Source organism: Aplysia californica, unplaced genomic scaffold (genome assembly GCF_000002075.1).
Source record: "Aplysia californica isolate F4 #8 unplaced genomic scaffold, AplCal3.0 scaffold00015, whole genome shotgun sequence".
In the NCBI taxonomy this organism is placed as follows: domain Eukaryota; kingdom Metazoa; phylum Mollusca; class Gastropoda; order Aplysiida; family Aplysiidae; genus Aplysia; species Aplysia californica.
The window spans coordinates 2,080,940-2,096,438 of NW_004797285.1; the positions used below are offsets into that span (position 1 = coordinate 2,080,940).

At 42.5% G+C, this 15,499-nt stretch overlaps 1 protein-coding gene across 1 annotated transcript in view; it reads left to right on the forward strand.

Moving 5' to 3' along the window:
• LOC101854134 (MAM and LDL-receptor class A domain-containing protein 1) overlaps positions 1 to 15,499 on the forward strand; it is a gene marked incomplete at its 3' end in the record, with an annotated part of 99,805 nt that overhangs the window by 71,339 nt on the left and 12,967 nt on the right. The window contains 8 exon segments of the mRNA XM_035971125.1: positions 166 to 355; positions 4,047 to 4,222; positions 5,283 to 5,419; positions 6,126 to 6,309; positions 9,650 to 9,849; positions 10,446 to 10,793; positions 11,525 to 13,780; positions 14,801 to 14,995. Of these exon segments, the coding sequence (XP_035827018.1) occupies positions 166 to 355; positions 4,047 to 4,222; positions 5,283 to 5,419; positions 6,126 to 6,309; positions 9,650 to 9,849; positions 10,446 to 10,793; positions 11,525 to 13,780; positions 14,801 to 14,995 (3,686 nt within the window).

Here is a 15,499-nt window from a genome sequence, read left to right on the forward strand (position 1 = left end):
GTGTGTATGTGTGTGTGTGTGTGTGTGTGTGTGTGTGTGCATGCATTTCTCTCTCTGGTTATTACATGTGCACATATACACACATAGATATGCATATAGAAGTTCCAAATAAAGGGAACCTAAAGTGAAATAAGCTAACACCATTTAGCATTAATTTTGCTTCAGGTTTGTGACCAAGTCCCTGACTGCGCCGACCGGTCCGACGAATCCCTCTGCGGATCATGCACCTTCACCTTCAACATGTGCGGCTACCAGTCCGTCTCGACCGGTTCCCTCAACTCCGACTTCCGGTGGCGTATCGGAAATAACAACACCTTGATGCAAGACATCCATCTCGGGAACGACTATACGCAAGGTAGTGTTAGTTGATCTCACAATTAGAAATCTATTAATTTGATAACACTAATATCGCTACCTTAGAATTACAAAGTACTATCTGACATTTTTCGCCCTTTTGAGTTACTAAGACCATGAGGTTAGAAACCAAATGTTCTTTTTGTAAAATTAGTCGGAGTCGTTATCAAGATATGCAAAGAACTGCATTCAAAAAGTTTGAAATATTATAAAACTCAGAAATCTTTTACGTCAAATTTCTCAAAACTAGGTACTGAGCAGACAGACCTTTGTAATTCTAAGGTAGCGATATGCAATGCACTTGTGGTCAGTTAGTCTACTGGCGTCGATATGTAACGGTTACATGCTTTGCGAGAAAAAAAGGACACGTCCTTTAGTGTCAAATAGGGAAAAAAGTAACATAGAAAGATTAGAGGGAAAGAACAGTGGCGCCCTCCAACCACCTGCGTGATGTCGATTGCGGCGTTTAATACCCACAATCAAAACGATACAATTACATCACTTACGTCCTCTTGGGCTAGTAGGACGGCATGGTTCACTTTTCAAATTACATCATCAAGCTGAATATATTTCACCAAGACACTCCTTTTTCATTCTCATAATGTTAATGTCGCATAACAATAACTAATTCTGACAATACCACAACATTCCTAGTCATCTGCCGGCAGCACGACTGTGTCTGTCAGGGCTAGCATGTTTTGGCTCAACAAAACACTCTAAAGATTCGCTTGTTTTGTTTGAGTAAGAAGCACATCGACACAATGATGGTCATTTAAAAGGGAAAAAGCAAGACAGACAGACAGACAGACAGACAGAAAAATAGAGGGAAAGTAAAGATATAGGAACAACTAGTGGCGCCCTCCGTCAACCTGCACGGTAGTGGATCAGTGACGACCAATCTTATTGCCTGCGAACAGACACTGCTTTAGCGTGTCGGTGGCCAAGTGGAGGGTTAAGCTCGGTCCTCAGTTCGGTCCGATGTTGTGTCCTTGGCTTATAATTAAACTGCATTTTCTACATCAGTCTGGAAAAACTATTACAATAGCTTGGCTTCCAAGCCATGTAGGCATTGATGGCAACGAAGCCGTTGACCAATTTGCCAAAGAATCTCTTAAACTACCTGAAAACAAAAATAGTAAAATCGCTTTCTCTGACATGAAACCGAGAGTAAAAGAACACACACATCCCCCTGGTCCCAAATTTGGAATCAACAAATACACAACAAACTCCATTCAACCAAAACTTGCGCCCAGGAAACCACTGTCTTTCCTACGAAGAGAAAAAGTAATTTTTACCAGATTAAAGATAGAGCACACGCACGCTACGTACAAAAATTTGCTCGAAGGAGAGGAAGCTCCTTTTTGCGTGGCGTGCAACACGGATTCCACAGTTCGGCACATCATAACGGAATGTGTCGAATTTAATGATAAGCGTAAGAAATATTTTAAATGTAAAGGTATCAAGACCCTTTTTGACATTGTAGACCCTAAAAAAAATTAAGTTATGTAAAAGAAATTGGACTATTTAATAGAATATGAAAATATATAGTTATCGTTATCGGTGTATATATTATACATACACTTAAATTCATATTGTATATACAAATGTTAACAAATTCACAATATTTCCAAATTTTTAAAATAAATGTCTGTCCGTCATTTTAGCATAATGAGAATAGTGTGACCATGTACGGTTGCGAGCTCCGAAGGACTCTTACTAAAACACTTCTGATTTTGTTGCGGTCAAACCTGTTGGCGCTTAAATGACCAAAATTGTGTCGATCGTGCCGTAAAACATCTACTCAATCAATCATTGTGTCCTTGGTAAAGGCACTTTACACGAATCACCCCATTCATGAGCTCGGTCCTTTCGAAGGTGGACGTTTAACTCGGAGGTCCCGCTCCTTTGTTAACCTAATAGTGTAGATAGGGACGTAAAACCTCTATACCATTTTTTTCACATTGCTTTAGTTCTTTATAAAACCATGCTTGTCAGTCGCTCTTGTGAGTTTATTGGGGTCGAGACGCACGTACAGTTAAGACTATAATATAATAAGATTAAAAAGCAAAACTTTACTTACTTTTTTCTTCCGCTTGTACCCTGGGGTGTCGCGGGGAGACACATGCGTCTGTCTGCAGCAAGTCGTGTGGCCTGTAGGAGGGGCATCCCATGATCTTTAAGGGTGTCTGCCACAGATTCAAAAAGCAAGACGGACAGGTCAAAAACAACACATGGAGAGGTCATTCATCAATCTATATGTTTAATGCCTCTCAACACTGTAGGGTTACTTAAGAGGATGGAGAGCATTAACCCCTAACACCCCCCCTCTAAAAGAGTAAGAATTAACCCCTGACCCCCCTAACCCCCCCCCCCCCCCCACCAAAGTAAACAAACAAACAAACCCAACAATAATCATAAATAAATGAAGAAAGAAAGAAAGAAAGAAGTAAATAAATAAATAAATACATTTAAAAATGAATAAAGGATAACAAAACCAAACAAAACCAAACAAAAAGAACGAAAAGAAGTTCAGAAAGACTTGTTTGGGGTTCAAACCATGGCCACCCACCCCGTAGCTCAGCACGCTACCAACCTAGCTACCAGTACGTCAGTACACCCAGATGAAGAGTAAAGACGGAGGACTTATCAATAATATTGAGCGCCCTCTAGCCAAGCACACGAAGTACCTGCTTATCTTCCGACTTTATGGGCCCTAAAAACAAGCTAGCAACTCGCTACCTCAGAAGTACAAAGTTCTATCTTACATTTTGGTAGTGCTGGGCGGCTAGGTTCTCGACTACTGGCAGGTAGGAATCGTAGGAATCGACTCCCGACCCAATTACTTACTTTCTAATGATGTTTTTTTTCCCGATGGTTACCTAGTACTGCTGGGCGGCTAGGTTCCCGATTCTTGAAAGCTAGGAGTAGTAGGAACCGACTCCAAACCCAATTACTTACTTTCTAATGATGTGATTTCTTCCGGAGGTTATCTGGTTGGCTCCGAACATCTTCGGGATTTAGGATAACCTTGATTCCGGAACACTACGAAGCATCAATTTTTATTTTTTAAAAACAAATTCTTCAAAAAAAGATTTTAATGAAAAAAGTAACTGGTAATCGCTGGTTTACGTAAACAAAAGGAACTTTTCTTCCGTAGTATTGATCGTGGGAATCGTTTCCGGACTCGATTCTGCGCCCAGCTCTATTACCTAGTTGGCTCCGAACATCTGCAGGATTTAGGGTAACCCTGATTTCGGAACACTGCCAAGCATCAACTTTTCTTTTTCAAAAATAAATTCTTTAAAAACGGAAGAAGATTTAAATGATTAAAGTAACTACTGACCGTTGGTTTACGTAAAAAGAAGGCGGGACTTTTCTTCCGTAGCATAAATCGCGGGAACCGTTTCCGGAATATATTCTTCGCCCAGCTCTAATTATTGGCAGCTTTGAGTTCCGTAACTAAAGACCATGAGGTGAGAAAACATGTTCTATCTGCTCTATCAAAATCGTTAGATCATTCGTAGTCGTGATCAAAATATTCACAGAATTGCATTCGAAGAAAGTAAAAGCTTGACACGATGTGAAACACAAAATCTTGGACGCAAATATCTCAAAACTAAGTGCTGAGCTGAGAGAGTTTTGTAATTCTGAGAGAGCTAACAACTGACACTGACTTTTTCTGCTTCTTACAGGTTCACCGATGTCCAATCAACTGTTTTTGTCCAACTTTTTCGGCGGTTCCGACTCTCCACAAGAGCTGGCTCTCGTGAGGTCTCCTCTCATCAGGTACACGTACCAAACCTGCCAGCTTAACTTTTACTACAAGTTCTCTGATTCGTCCTGTGGGCCCCTTGAAGTCCTTTTACAGGTGATTTGTTTTGTTTTGTTTTATTTAATTTATTTTTTATTTAGTTCTGTTTATAAGATGTCTGTTTTTATTTTTTGCTGTCTCATATTTTCCTTCTCATTCTGTTCATCGTGGAAGAAGGGGAAGCGGATGGGTAGGGTATGAAATATGTCTAAGTAGGCAGAAGTTGTCGTTTCCAGGAGATATGTTATTTTTTAGCTAAAGTAAATAAGGACCGTGGAATGAACGAATGCAAATAATGTTCAATGAAGAAGATGCAACACATGTGAGGGGGATTTTTAGGAGGGAGAGATTGTTTACAGTATAAATATGTGTGTGTGCGTGTGTGTGTGTGTGTGTGTGTGTGTTTGTGTGTGTGTGTGTGCGTGTGTGTGTGCGTGTATGTGTGTGAGAGAGAATGTGTGTGTGTGTGTATGTGTGTGTGTGTGTGTGTGTGTGTGTGCGTGCGGATGTATGTATGTATGTGTGTGTTTGGGGGGTGGGGTAGGAGGATAGGTTTTGTTTAGACTCTATGGACTCTGATACGGAAAACTCTTTCTGAAGTCAACGCACAAAAGAATAATAGAAAGAGGTAAGAGAGGCCAACATTATCTTTTCAAATCTGCTACAACACATGCACATTTGACCGTACTCATGCCTGTGTATGTTTGTTTTATTATTATTATTATTATTATTATTATTATTATTATTATTATTATTATTATTACTATTATTATTATTATTATTATTATTATTATTATTATTATTATTATCATTATTATTATTATCATTATCATTACTATTATTGTCATTATCATTATTGTCATTATTGTTATTATTATTATTATTATTATTAATATTATTATTATCATTATTATTATTATTATTACTATTCTTTACTGTTGGAGGGGTTACAACTCCTGGTTGGAGGCATACGCCTCTTCTCCCTCACCACCACCACTCCCGCCCCCCCCCCTTTTCAAAGAGAAAAAACAACATAGAAAAACAAGAAAATCCCCAACTGCACCCTCATAACACATTGTGTAATGTTATTACTGTCTACAACTTCTATTTATTTCAGTTTGAACGAGAGCTGATTTCTGTCCTGACTGTAGACCAGGCTTCCCTGTATACGTCGGGTGTGTGGACACTAGGCTCAGTTGTCATCGGTAGGGTGACCAAGTCTTTCAGCATCCTCTTCGGAGGTGGACGCGGTTGGTAAGTGTGAGTTTTATAGGATATGTTTCAAAGAATAGAGCTGCGTACAAAACATGTATTTGGGGTTTAATGCTTCTCCTCTATTAACCCTGGCAGGTTATTTTGGAGGCGTTTTTTTGTGTTTGTGCGTGTGTGTGGGGGGGGGGTGTTTGATGTGTGGCCAATATCTCCAACATGGAGAACAGCTGATAAATAGAGTGGGGGTCGTTGTTGAAGGGCTACATCCTGTACTAGAAAAACAACGCCTAGAATAAAAGAAAGAAAGAAAGAAAGACAGACAGACAGAAAGGAAGAAAGAAAGACAGACAGAAAGAAAGAAAGACAGACAGAAAGAAATAAGAAAACATTACGGTGACATTTTTATTAGTCTATAGTTTTGCTAGACCGGTCACTCGACATACATATGGCAGGCTGAACATACAGCTGGTTCTTGAATTTATATTCAGAGTGAAGAAAGGTACTTATCATACGCCAGAGGAGTTTTTGGACAGTTCTATTTACAGCAAGCGAGCATGGTCATTGGAACATTGTGTAAAATACATATTTAGGCAATACCAAAACTGAAACAAGCCCTAAGTGCATCTACGTGTGCCTCTACTCAAATAAACACACAAGCCCGAAATGGAGAGGAACAGAACAAATTAAAACACAACATAGAATTCATAGAATGGTGTGTATATCTTGTTTTCGACTTTTTTCTATTCAGTTGGCTTGGCTTTGTCTCAATCGATGACATCGCACTGGTCAACTGTGCAGCGCCTCCCAAAACTACCTCAACCTGCGACCAATCACAATTCACATGTGGTAGTGGCCACTGTGTGGACAAGGTGCTGACCTGTGACCTCTCTGATGATTGCGGGGATGGTACCGATGAGCGAACATGCAATAACGTAAGTGGTCCGCTTTGTAGATACCTTACTCTTATGATGTTAGCAGCAGTCTCCAAAATAATGTACATATTCATCTTTCCATCATCATCATCATCATCATCATCATCATCATCATCATCATCATCATCATCATCATCATCATCATCATCATCATCATCATCATTAGCGGCGTGGGTTGTCTTGTGGTTAGGCTACTGGACTCGTAATCGTGAGATTGCGAGTTCGGGGTTTCGAGCCTCAGCTCTGTTCGACGCTGTGTCCCTGGGATAGGCTTTTTACACGAATTTCCCATTTCGCTCGATCTTTTCGTAGATTGACGTTAAACTTGGAGGTCACACCTCTTAAATAACCTAACAGTGTTGTTAGGGACGTTAAAACGACACCATTTTCATCATCATCATCATCATCATCATCATCATCATCATCAGCAGCAGCAGCAGCAGCAGCAGCAGCAGCAGCAGCAACAGCAGCAGCAGCAGCAGCAGTAGCAGCAGCAGCAGCAGTATTATGCAAAAATCAGTAAGCTTCAATTTACCCAAAGAGAGCGCAGAAGAAACAAACTCCGATAGAAGTGCCTACTGTATGACGATGTGAACAGCGAAGATGAACAACAATCGTACCCAGACTTCATCGTGAAAGAGCTGAAGCGTGCCATAACACAAATGAAAAGGAGGAGTGCCCCAGGACTTGATGATTTACCACAATCATTCCTAAAAGAGCTTTACCCATTCGCATTTAAAAAATTGTTTTGCATATGTAATATGTCGCTTAACCAAGCAGCTTGCCCACAAGGCTGGCGAAAGGCACTTATCATTCCTGTCTTGAAAGCTGGCAAGTCACCAAGTGATATGACATCCTTTTGATCCATTAGTTTGACATCCTGTGTCGTGAAAGTTGTAGAAAGGGTGAATGCTGAAAGAATTTACTACCTGTCAGAGACGAAAGAATGTATTGCAGATATTCAGGCAGGCTGTCGCCAGGATCATAGCTGCACCGACCAAATCATCAGAATCTGACAAGGAATTGAGTGTGGTTTTCAACAAAAGCCAACATTCCATCGATCATTCCTAGTCGTGCTGGACTACCCAAAGGCATGAGATAAGCTTTGGCGTGAAAGACTAATACTGTCAATGGCTAACAAGGGAGCTCCGTTGCATGCAATCATATGGATCCGTGATTTCCTGAGAAAAAACCCTGCACGTGTTCGTCTGAATGGAAAAACAAGCAAGAGCAAGAATTTCAAGTAAGGGTTTCCCCAAGGAGCTGTACTATCACCGCTGCCGTTTATATTCTTCATAAACAACCTTGCAGAATCCCTCCCAAACCCTGACTCACAACAACTAAACTCCGCCAAGCTGATCTACTCCATGTTCACTGATGACTGCACAATATGGGCCAGTCACGCAAAGAGAGAAAAGGCAAATGAAGAGACACAGTTGATTGTGGAGCAATGAAGGGAAAGCTTCTTCTCAACATGGGTGAAACAGCAACGTGGCAACCAATAATTCAGATCGAAGGGGAAAAGATACCATTCAATCCCACTCCACGCCTTCTAGGCTTCTATCTGGATAGACAGCTAACCTTCAACAAGCATATTTAGGAAACGTCCAAAACTGCAACCTCAAAAATGAAGGTGATCGGTGCTGTCAGCTACTCAAAATGGGGCTGGGGTAAGGAGTCGCTCAAGAAGGTATATCAGAAGTTTTGTGAAGAGCAAGATGGACTATGCTGCTACGCTGGGGCAGCCTTGGGTGAGTGAGACAAGTGCAAAGGCCCTGGACAGAATACAAAACAAAGCCCTCCACCTTCTATCACGTCACCTCAAAACAAAACCAACAGAAGCGCTGCACTATGAGACCAGAACTGAGCACTACACCTCCTTTACAAAAAGAACATGCGCCAAGTCTGTAGAGATGGCTAAGACAACCATCCTAGAAAGAAAACCCTTCATCAAGCAGTCTAGCCTAAAAACAGCAGGAAAAGTTGGTTTCGGATGGGTACCGACCGAGCAGACCACCTCCGCCCTGTAGCAGAGAATCGACGGCCAATCAATCTGGTGAGAACGTGTCCACGGGATACCCAAGGCGAATTCGAAATCCGGACAAAATTGAGAGGAGTGAAGAGTAAAGGTGATGATCCTGTAAATGCACGTGAAGCTGCAGAGGATGTGATCAAGGAGGTTGGTTTGACAATTTTCTCTGATGGATCAGAAGTGGGGTGATACCGCGAAGGTGGAGCAGCAGCAATGGTGATAATCAATGATGAACCACAACGAACAGAGATAATTAAAACTAAAGATGCATTCTTTACATCATGTTATGATGAGGAATGCCAGGCAATGATGTCTGCTGCACAATGGATTGCTGACCATTGCCACAGTAGAACCAATGTGCTGATCTTGACTGACAGTCAGTCCCTCTGCAAAGGACTGCTAGTGCTAGGCAACAGCTCAGACATAAATGATTTGTACCGCTAGTTCAGTGAAACCACAGCCACAATAAAAATCCTGTGGATTTCAAGCCATGTTGGAATCAAAGGAAATGAGGCAGCAGACCAAGCTGCTAATGAAGCCAGAGAGACGACCAACAGCATACAGAGGAGTCTTTCCTATGATCAAGAAGGAAATCAGAGACCCTCCATGCAAAGCTAAGTACCAGCACCTGGAAGATGTGTTTTCTGGGTACCCCAATAAGCAGGAATAAAATATCACTTGTCGCTTGGACCAGGTTGAGCTTTTTGAATGAAGAGAAAACGAGGATGTCAAACATATGTTTGAATGTTCAGGAACAATGGCAATTCGAATGGAGTTATTTGGACAAGTGGAGGTGCCTCAAGTATAATGACAATGGAGCCGAAAAAGAGCCTCGCTCTCGCTCAAAGATTTCTTCGAGGAGTCCACCAGGTCCATTAAGAAAACAAACAAAAAGCATTATCATCATCATTGTCGTCATCATTCCAGCCGTCTTATGCAAATGCACACGAGAGTGACAAATAACAACATCAATAACAACTACAACGACAACAGCAACAAGAACAACAACAACTACAACAACATCTACAAATGCAACAGAAAAATTACCACGGCAACATCAACGGCAACGAAAACACTGCCTTGGGTAGTAGGCGGGTGCTTTGGTGTGGTTTGTTCCTTTTTTTCTGTCAGACTTCTATCGTGCTTATCTCTCCTTCTCCTTTTTCGTGTTTGTTTCTCTATTGTAACACCTCTAACTCTAATCTTCGGTACTTATATGACCGTATTGTGTTGCAAGTGCCATAAAACGCTACATAAAAAAATAAAAATTAAATAAATAATAAATAAATAAATAAATCTCTGCCTCAGACCGGCCAGGCGTGTGACTTTGAGAGTCAGTCTCTGTGCGTGTGGCGCCCAGACCCCTCGTCCTCGTGGAGACGTGGCACTGGGAGAGAGGCGCTGACGCCAGGTCGTGACCACACTACCGGGACTAGTAGAGGACACTTCCTGTACCAGGAAACCCCGCAGCACGCGGGAACTGCTCGACTCATCAGCGATACCTTCAGGTGATCTTTTTTTTTAGTTAATAAATTATTTTCGTAAAATGTGCAAGCGATCAAGAATGTTGGAGTGTCGAGGAGAATGAATTGAAATCTAAAGTGTTTTGTAACTTTGCAGGAATCTAAAAAAACTCAAGAGAAACGTTCTGCGTTTGGAGAGACATTATTGAGGCCCACTTTGGGGAAGCTTGTTGTTTATGATATTTTGTAGCCTCACCTGTAAAAACAGTAATATATTGATTTTTACTAACACTCATTAATACAACCCCCCCCCCAAAAAAAAAAAAAAGAAAAGAAAAATGCCACCGAAAAGAAAAAGCTACAACCAAGATAACGAAAGAGCTCTTATTTGTAATACCGAAATCTGAAGTGTGGGCTGTAAAATGAGCACTCTTTGGATATTTAATGTTCCTGGGATACACCTGTCTCTCCCCGAAACAAAATTATATAAGATATCAAAACTTTGTGTCCGTAGTTAGGAAAGATTTCACAGACCCATCAGCTCTGTTTTTTTCGGAAAGTGATTTTTTGGCTTTCTAAACAGCATTTTCTCTCACATAATTATTTGAAACCTTTTCTTTACTGCTACCAACATCTGCCAGAGCTGCCTCAACTGCCGACAACTGTCGCCTGACTCTCCACTACTTCACACAAGGCGATCCACGGTGCACCCTCACCGTATTCACCATGACCTCTGATCCAGGTCAACTCAACACGCTCTTCAAGATACCAATGACGGGCCAGAACTTCTGGAACCGTCGCGTTGTCCAGCTCGTGTCAGCTTCCAATTTTCAGGTGATAATCCAGCTGGACGGCCCACGAGATGCTAGAGCGAAGGCTGCTATTGACGACGTGTCCTTCAGCATGGGTTGTACCCAGAGTGGTGCTAAGTTACCAAGCCCATCGCAGCCTATTTCAACAACAACAACACCCATAACAAACACATGCGGGTAAGAGTTTCATTTCCTTCTGCATCATAAGAATCTAGTACGTTTTTATAAAAGGCATACACAGTTGAAACAGCGCAAGCAACATTAAACTTTAAAGGCTGCAGCTCTGTTGCTTCTGTGTTCATGGCGCTATTTCGATCCCAAAAGACGCTGCTTTCCAACAACCAAAAATTGTATTTAGAGCAAATAAGAGAACTAACCTATTAATTTCTCTTATGAACACAGGTTCCCTTTATTTGACAATACATTTCTGATCAAAGTATGCACATGGCGACATCTTTTTTTAAGTGGAGTAGAAAGGTAGGACTTTACCTGCTGAACAGTTATATCTTCCGACATAGAATATCATTAAGGATGTGTATTTTGTCACTAAGTTTCAATGTCCGTAGTCTTCCTGGTAGTCCTTTCAACTCTCACACGTCCCTTGTGTTTATATCTTGTTCCAGTAGGGTCATGGTTAAAATTTTGTCTTATATATGTATATACAACAGATATGAGTTCCATTCTAGCGACAGAAAGACTTATATCAACTATCTGTGCCGTTCTGCTGGGTTGTATCCCACACAGTCAATGTTAGCCGTCAATGTAGAGCCAGAGCATCCCTTTTCTTAAATTAACAAAATTATTGTCTCATATGGCAGCGTGAAAAAATACAGTATCACAATGCAGTAAGACAAATACTCTGGCTCACAAAGTAGTCTTTTTCGCTTTTTCTTATATCCCAACCCTAGCGACGAAATGTTCCCTTGCGGAGACGGCTCCTGTGTGTCACATGACCTTGTGTGCGACATGCTGCGGGACTGTCCTGGAGGCGAAGACGAAGCTGCATGTGGTCAGTCGTGTGAGTTTGAACAGGGTTCGACTTGTGGCTGGCACTCTCTCAGCTCAGGGGCCTTCGACTGGTCCATCCGTACACCAAGTACGGCCGACAGCGTCGGACCTTCCGTAGACTGGGGATTGGGGACAGCGGCAGGTCAGTACATGTATGTCTCGCACAGCCACGGGATCCATACGTCAGACGCTGTGCTTGCCAGTAACTCCATGCCAGCGGTCAGAGCGTCTTGCAATGTCTCTTTACACTACTACATGAGTGGAAACATTGCAGGGAGTCTGTACCTCGAGGGAAATTACAGAGGGGCAGTGCTGTTCCGGAAGTTACTCTCCGCCAGTTCGTCTATAGGTTGGACAGGTTTCGAACTCTCTATTGGAGCAGCGTTGCGTGATTCAGGCTTGAGTCACACGACTTACGTAAAGGGTGGGTGGCAGCTGAAGATTGTGTTCTCAACAAAGGAAACATACTCGCCTGACTCGCATATTACTAATATAGCCGCTGTGGACAGTATTCGTTTCACGGGCTGCTCCAGGAACCTGTGGGATGATTCGTCCTGTGATTTTGATAGCGGGGATACGTGTTCTTGGCTTCAGGTGTCGAGCGATGCTTTCGACTGGGAGCTGCAGAAAAATGTCACCTATGGACCTGACGGAGATCATGCTGGGGTTGACGATGATGGTGATGACGACGGAACATTTCTTGTGGCAGAAAGCGCGGGTCAACATCTTTGGGACGAGGCTGTGTTAGAAACACCGTATCTTGGTCGCACAGACGCCCCCGGTATGGTGTGCCTTATGTTCTGGTACTACATGCGTGGGTCTGAAGACGGAAATCTTTCAGTGAAAACAACAGAAGCAATGTTTAGAAACACTTCCGGGTCTGTGACGGGTGGGGTGAGCCAAGAAGTATTTCACCACGCCGGCGCTGGACCGGAGAAATGGGTGGCGGGTTTCGCGGAATACAAAGCGTACAACAGACACAAGATCAGTATAACAGCTACTGTGAGCGGAGGGAAGTTTGGCGACATCGCAATAGACGACATCCGAGCGACCAACGGTTCGTGTCCTCCACAAAGTGTGTGCACTTTTGAGCAAGGCCTCTGTGGCTGGGCTGTGACCAGTCAAACTAACATGTGGACGATCAGCAAAGCTAACAGCAGCTCTTCACTATCCGTACCTATGACTGACCACAGCACGGGTTCAGTATCCGGTCACTTTGTTTTGTTGCAAGCCCCTCCCGGAGCGGCTCCCGGAGTTGAGTCTACGATGACCAGTCTACTCATGACGTCAACGTCGTCCGTGCAGTCCGGGAGTGCTGTGTGTCTGGTCTACTGGTATCGGATGGGCGGCGCAGTAGCTAATGAAATCAGCGTGTACCGGTATGACGCTAACGTTGAAACACCAGCATTGCTGTTGCAGAGAACTGGGCCAGTAGATGATTTCTGGAGAAGGGAGTATGTGAATGTAAAGCCTTCTCTGAACAACAACTATCATATCAAAATCATTGGAAGTTTAGCTGGAGCCAGCAGCTATGTTGCCCTTGATGATCTCGTCTTGCAAGATTCCGCTTGTCCCAGTCCAGGAAACTGTGACTTCGACGAGGGTATGTGTGGATTTTCCAATGTTGCTGGCTTGGATCAGTTTGACTGGGTGCTTGACGTAGGTGAATCGAGCACCGGTTCAGCCAATGGTTTTGTGACAGCCCGTGTGGACACTGGTATCAAAACTGGGAACTCAGCAATTCTGGTAAGCGACCCCTTTCAGAACAAAGTGAATTGTGGTTTTGTATTGAAGTTTAAAATAAAAATTTCTGATCCTACCTCGTATAAGGCAGACCCAGGCGTTTCCGTTTATTCACGGAGTCTTTCGGCACCCTTTTCTGGTAAACTTCTGTTGAAGAAACTCGGGCTACAGCCGACAAATGCCTGGACAGACATTTCTTTACCTATCCCAAATTTATTTGCAAAGCTTCAAGGAGTGCAGGAATTGGTGTTTGAGTACGTGTACCCTGGAAGTAGTAACGTAGTGGTCAGTCTCGATCAGATGGACTTGGACGCAGACTGCCCAAACGTCCCTGGCCTCTCAACTCCAGGGACAACGTCTACATCTTCCAGTACAGCAACCCCTGCAAGCTCCAGTGGGAATTCAGGAACAAGGTTTGTTTTGTCTAAAAGCATAGACCTTTTCTACTCTAGCCAACCGGCCGAACCTCCCCATACTTTAAAAAATATATATTTCAAAATTGCTGTCTCCCAGTGTGTACTATTTAATGTCTACGTAATACCACACCGGAAATGTCGGTGGCCTTGTGGTTAGGATCACGGACCTGCAACGGTAAGGTCGTGGGTTCGAACCCGATGTTGTGTCCTCAGGAAAGCCACTTTTCACGAATTTTCCTCACTTCACTCTGGTGGGAATAGGTACCTAGCGATAGATTTTTTCAGTTTGTTAGTGTTTAAGCGGGAATTGTGGTGCTTGCACTGTATGCTTCCAGGGAAGCTGAGAATGTTTCTGACTCTCCAAGGGCCTGTTGGGGTAATGGTAGTTGTAAAGCGCAAGGAGGATGCAATAGAGCGTGGATATGGGCTACATATTATTATTATTATCTTTATTATCTTTACTATCTTTACTACTACTACTACTACTACTACTACTACTACTACTACTACTACTACTACTACTACTACTACTACTACTACTACTACTACTATCATTATTATTATTATTATTATTATTATTTTTATTATTATTATTATTATTATTATTATTATTGTTATTGTTATTATTATTATTGTTATTATTATTATTATTATTATTTGTGTTATTGCTGTTATTTTTATTGTTATCATCATTATTATTATTATCATCATTATTATTATCATTACCATTATTACCGATATGTTCTTCCCCGTCTTGGTCATGTGCTATTCTATTGTTATGTTTTTGAAAGGTGTTGTGCGACCTCGATTTTGTGGAATGAATAGCAATAGTCGTGAGAGAGGCAATTGCAATTGGCCAGATAGGTATTGTAATGATACAATCAAAAGTTTAATTAAACAGCCTATACATTATGTCTTGTATTCACCGGGCTGACTTAAGTTTGTTATAACTTTACTTAGACCATATTATTATTATTAAACACAGACCATTCCTTCATTTCCATGCACTGTCAGCAGCAGTGGCCCCACCAAAGGTAGAAGAAGCAGCAGCAGCAGCACACCTAGCACCACCAGTGGTAGAAGCAGCAGCAGTAGCAGCAGTAGCAGCAGAAGCAGCACAAACAGTGGCAGTGGGGGTAGAACCAGCACCCCTAGCAGTATCAGCAGGAGTACGACCAACAACGGAAGGGCCGGAAGCAGCACTTACACTCCGTAATATTATCATACTTTGCTTTGCTTCTTTTCAGTTTTAGGAACAGTTTTACGACACTTGCTACACAATAAGGTCATCTAAGCCCAAAAGATTAGAAGTATTACAAGAGAGTAATAAACACACAAAAATAAGGAGTGGAGAGCAAGAAGGTATACGTTTGATATGTAGTAGTAGTAGTGGTAGTGGTGGTGTCGGTGGTAGTGGTGGTGTCGGTGGTAGTGGTGGTGTCGGTGGTGTCGGTGGTGTCGGTGGTGTCGGTAGTGTCGGTAGTGTCGTTGGTGTCAGTGGTGGTGGTGGTGGTGTCGGTGTCGGTAGTGTCGTTGGTGTCAGTGGTGGTTTCGGTGGTGGTGTCGGTGTTGGTGTCGGTGGTGTCGGTGGTGGTGGTGTCGTTATCTGTATTCAGGTCTGGTCGAGGTGACATGGTGGTCTCGGCAATAGGCTGGTATGTGAGTAGCAACAGCAGCAGTAACAATAATAACATCATCATTAACTCTCTCTCTCTC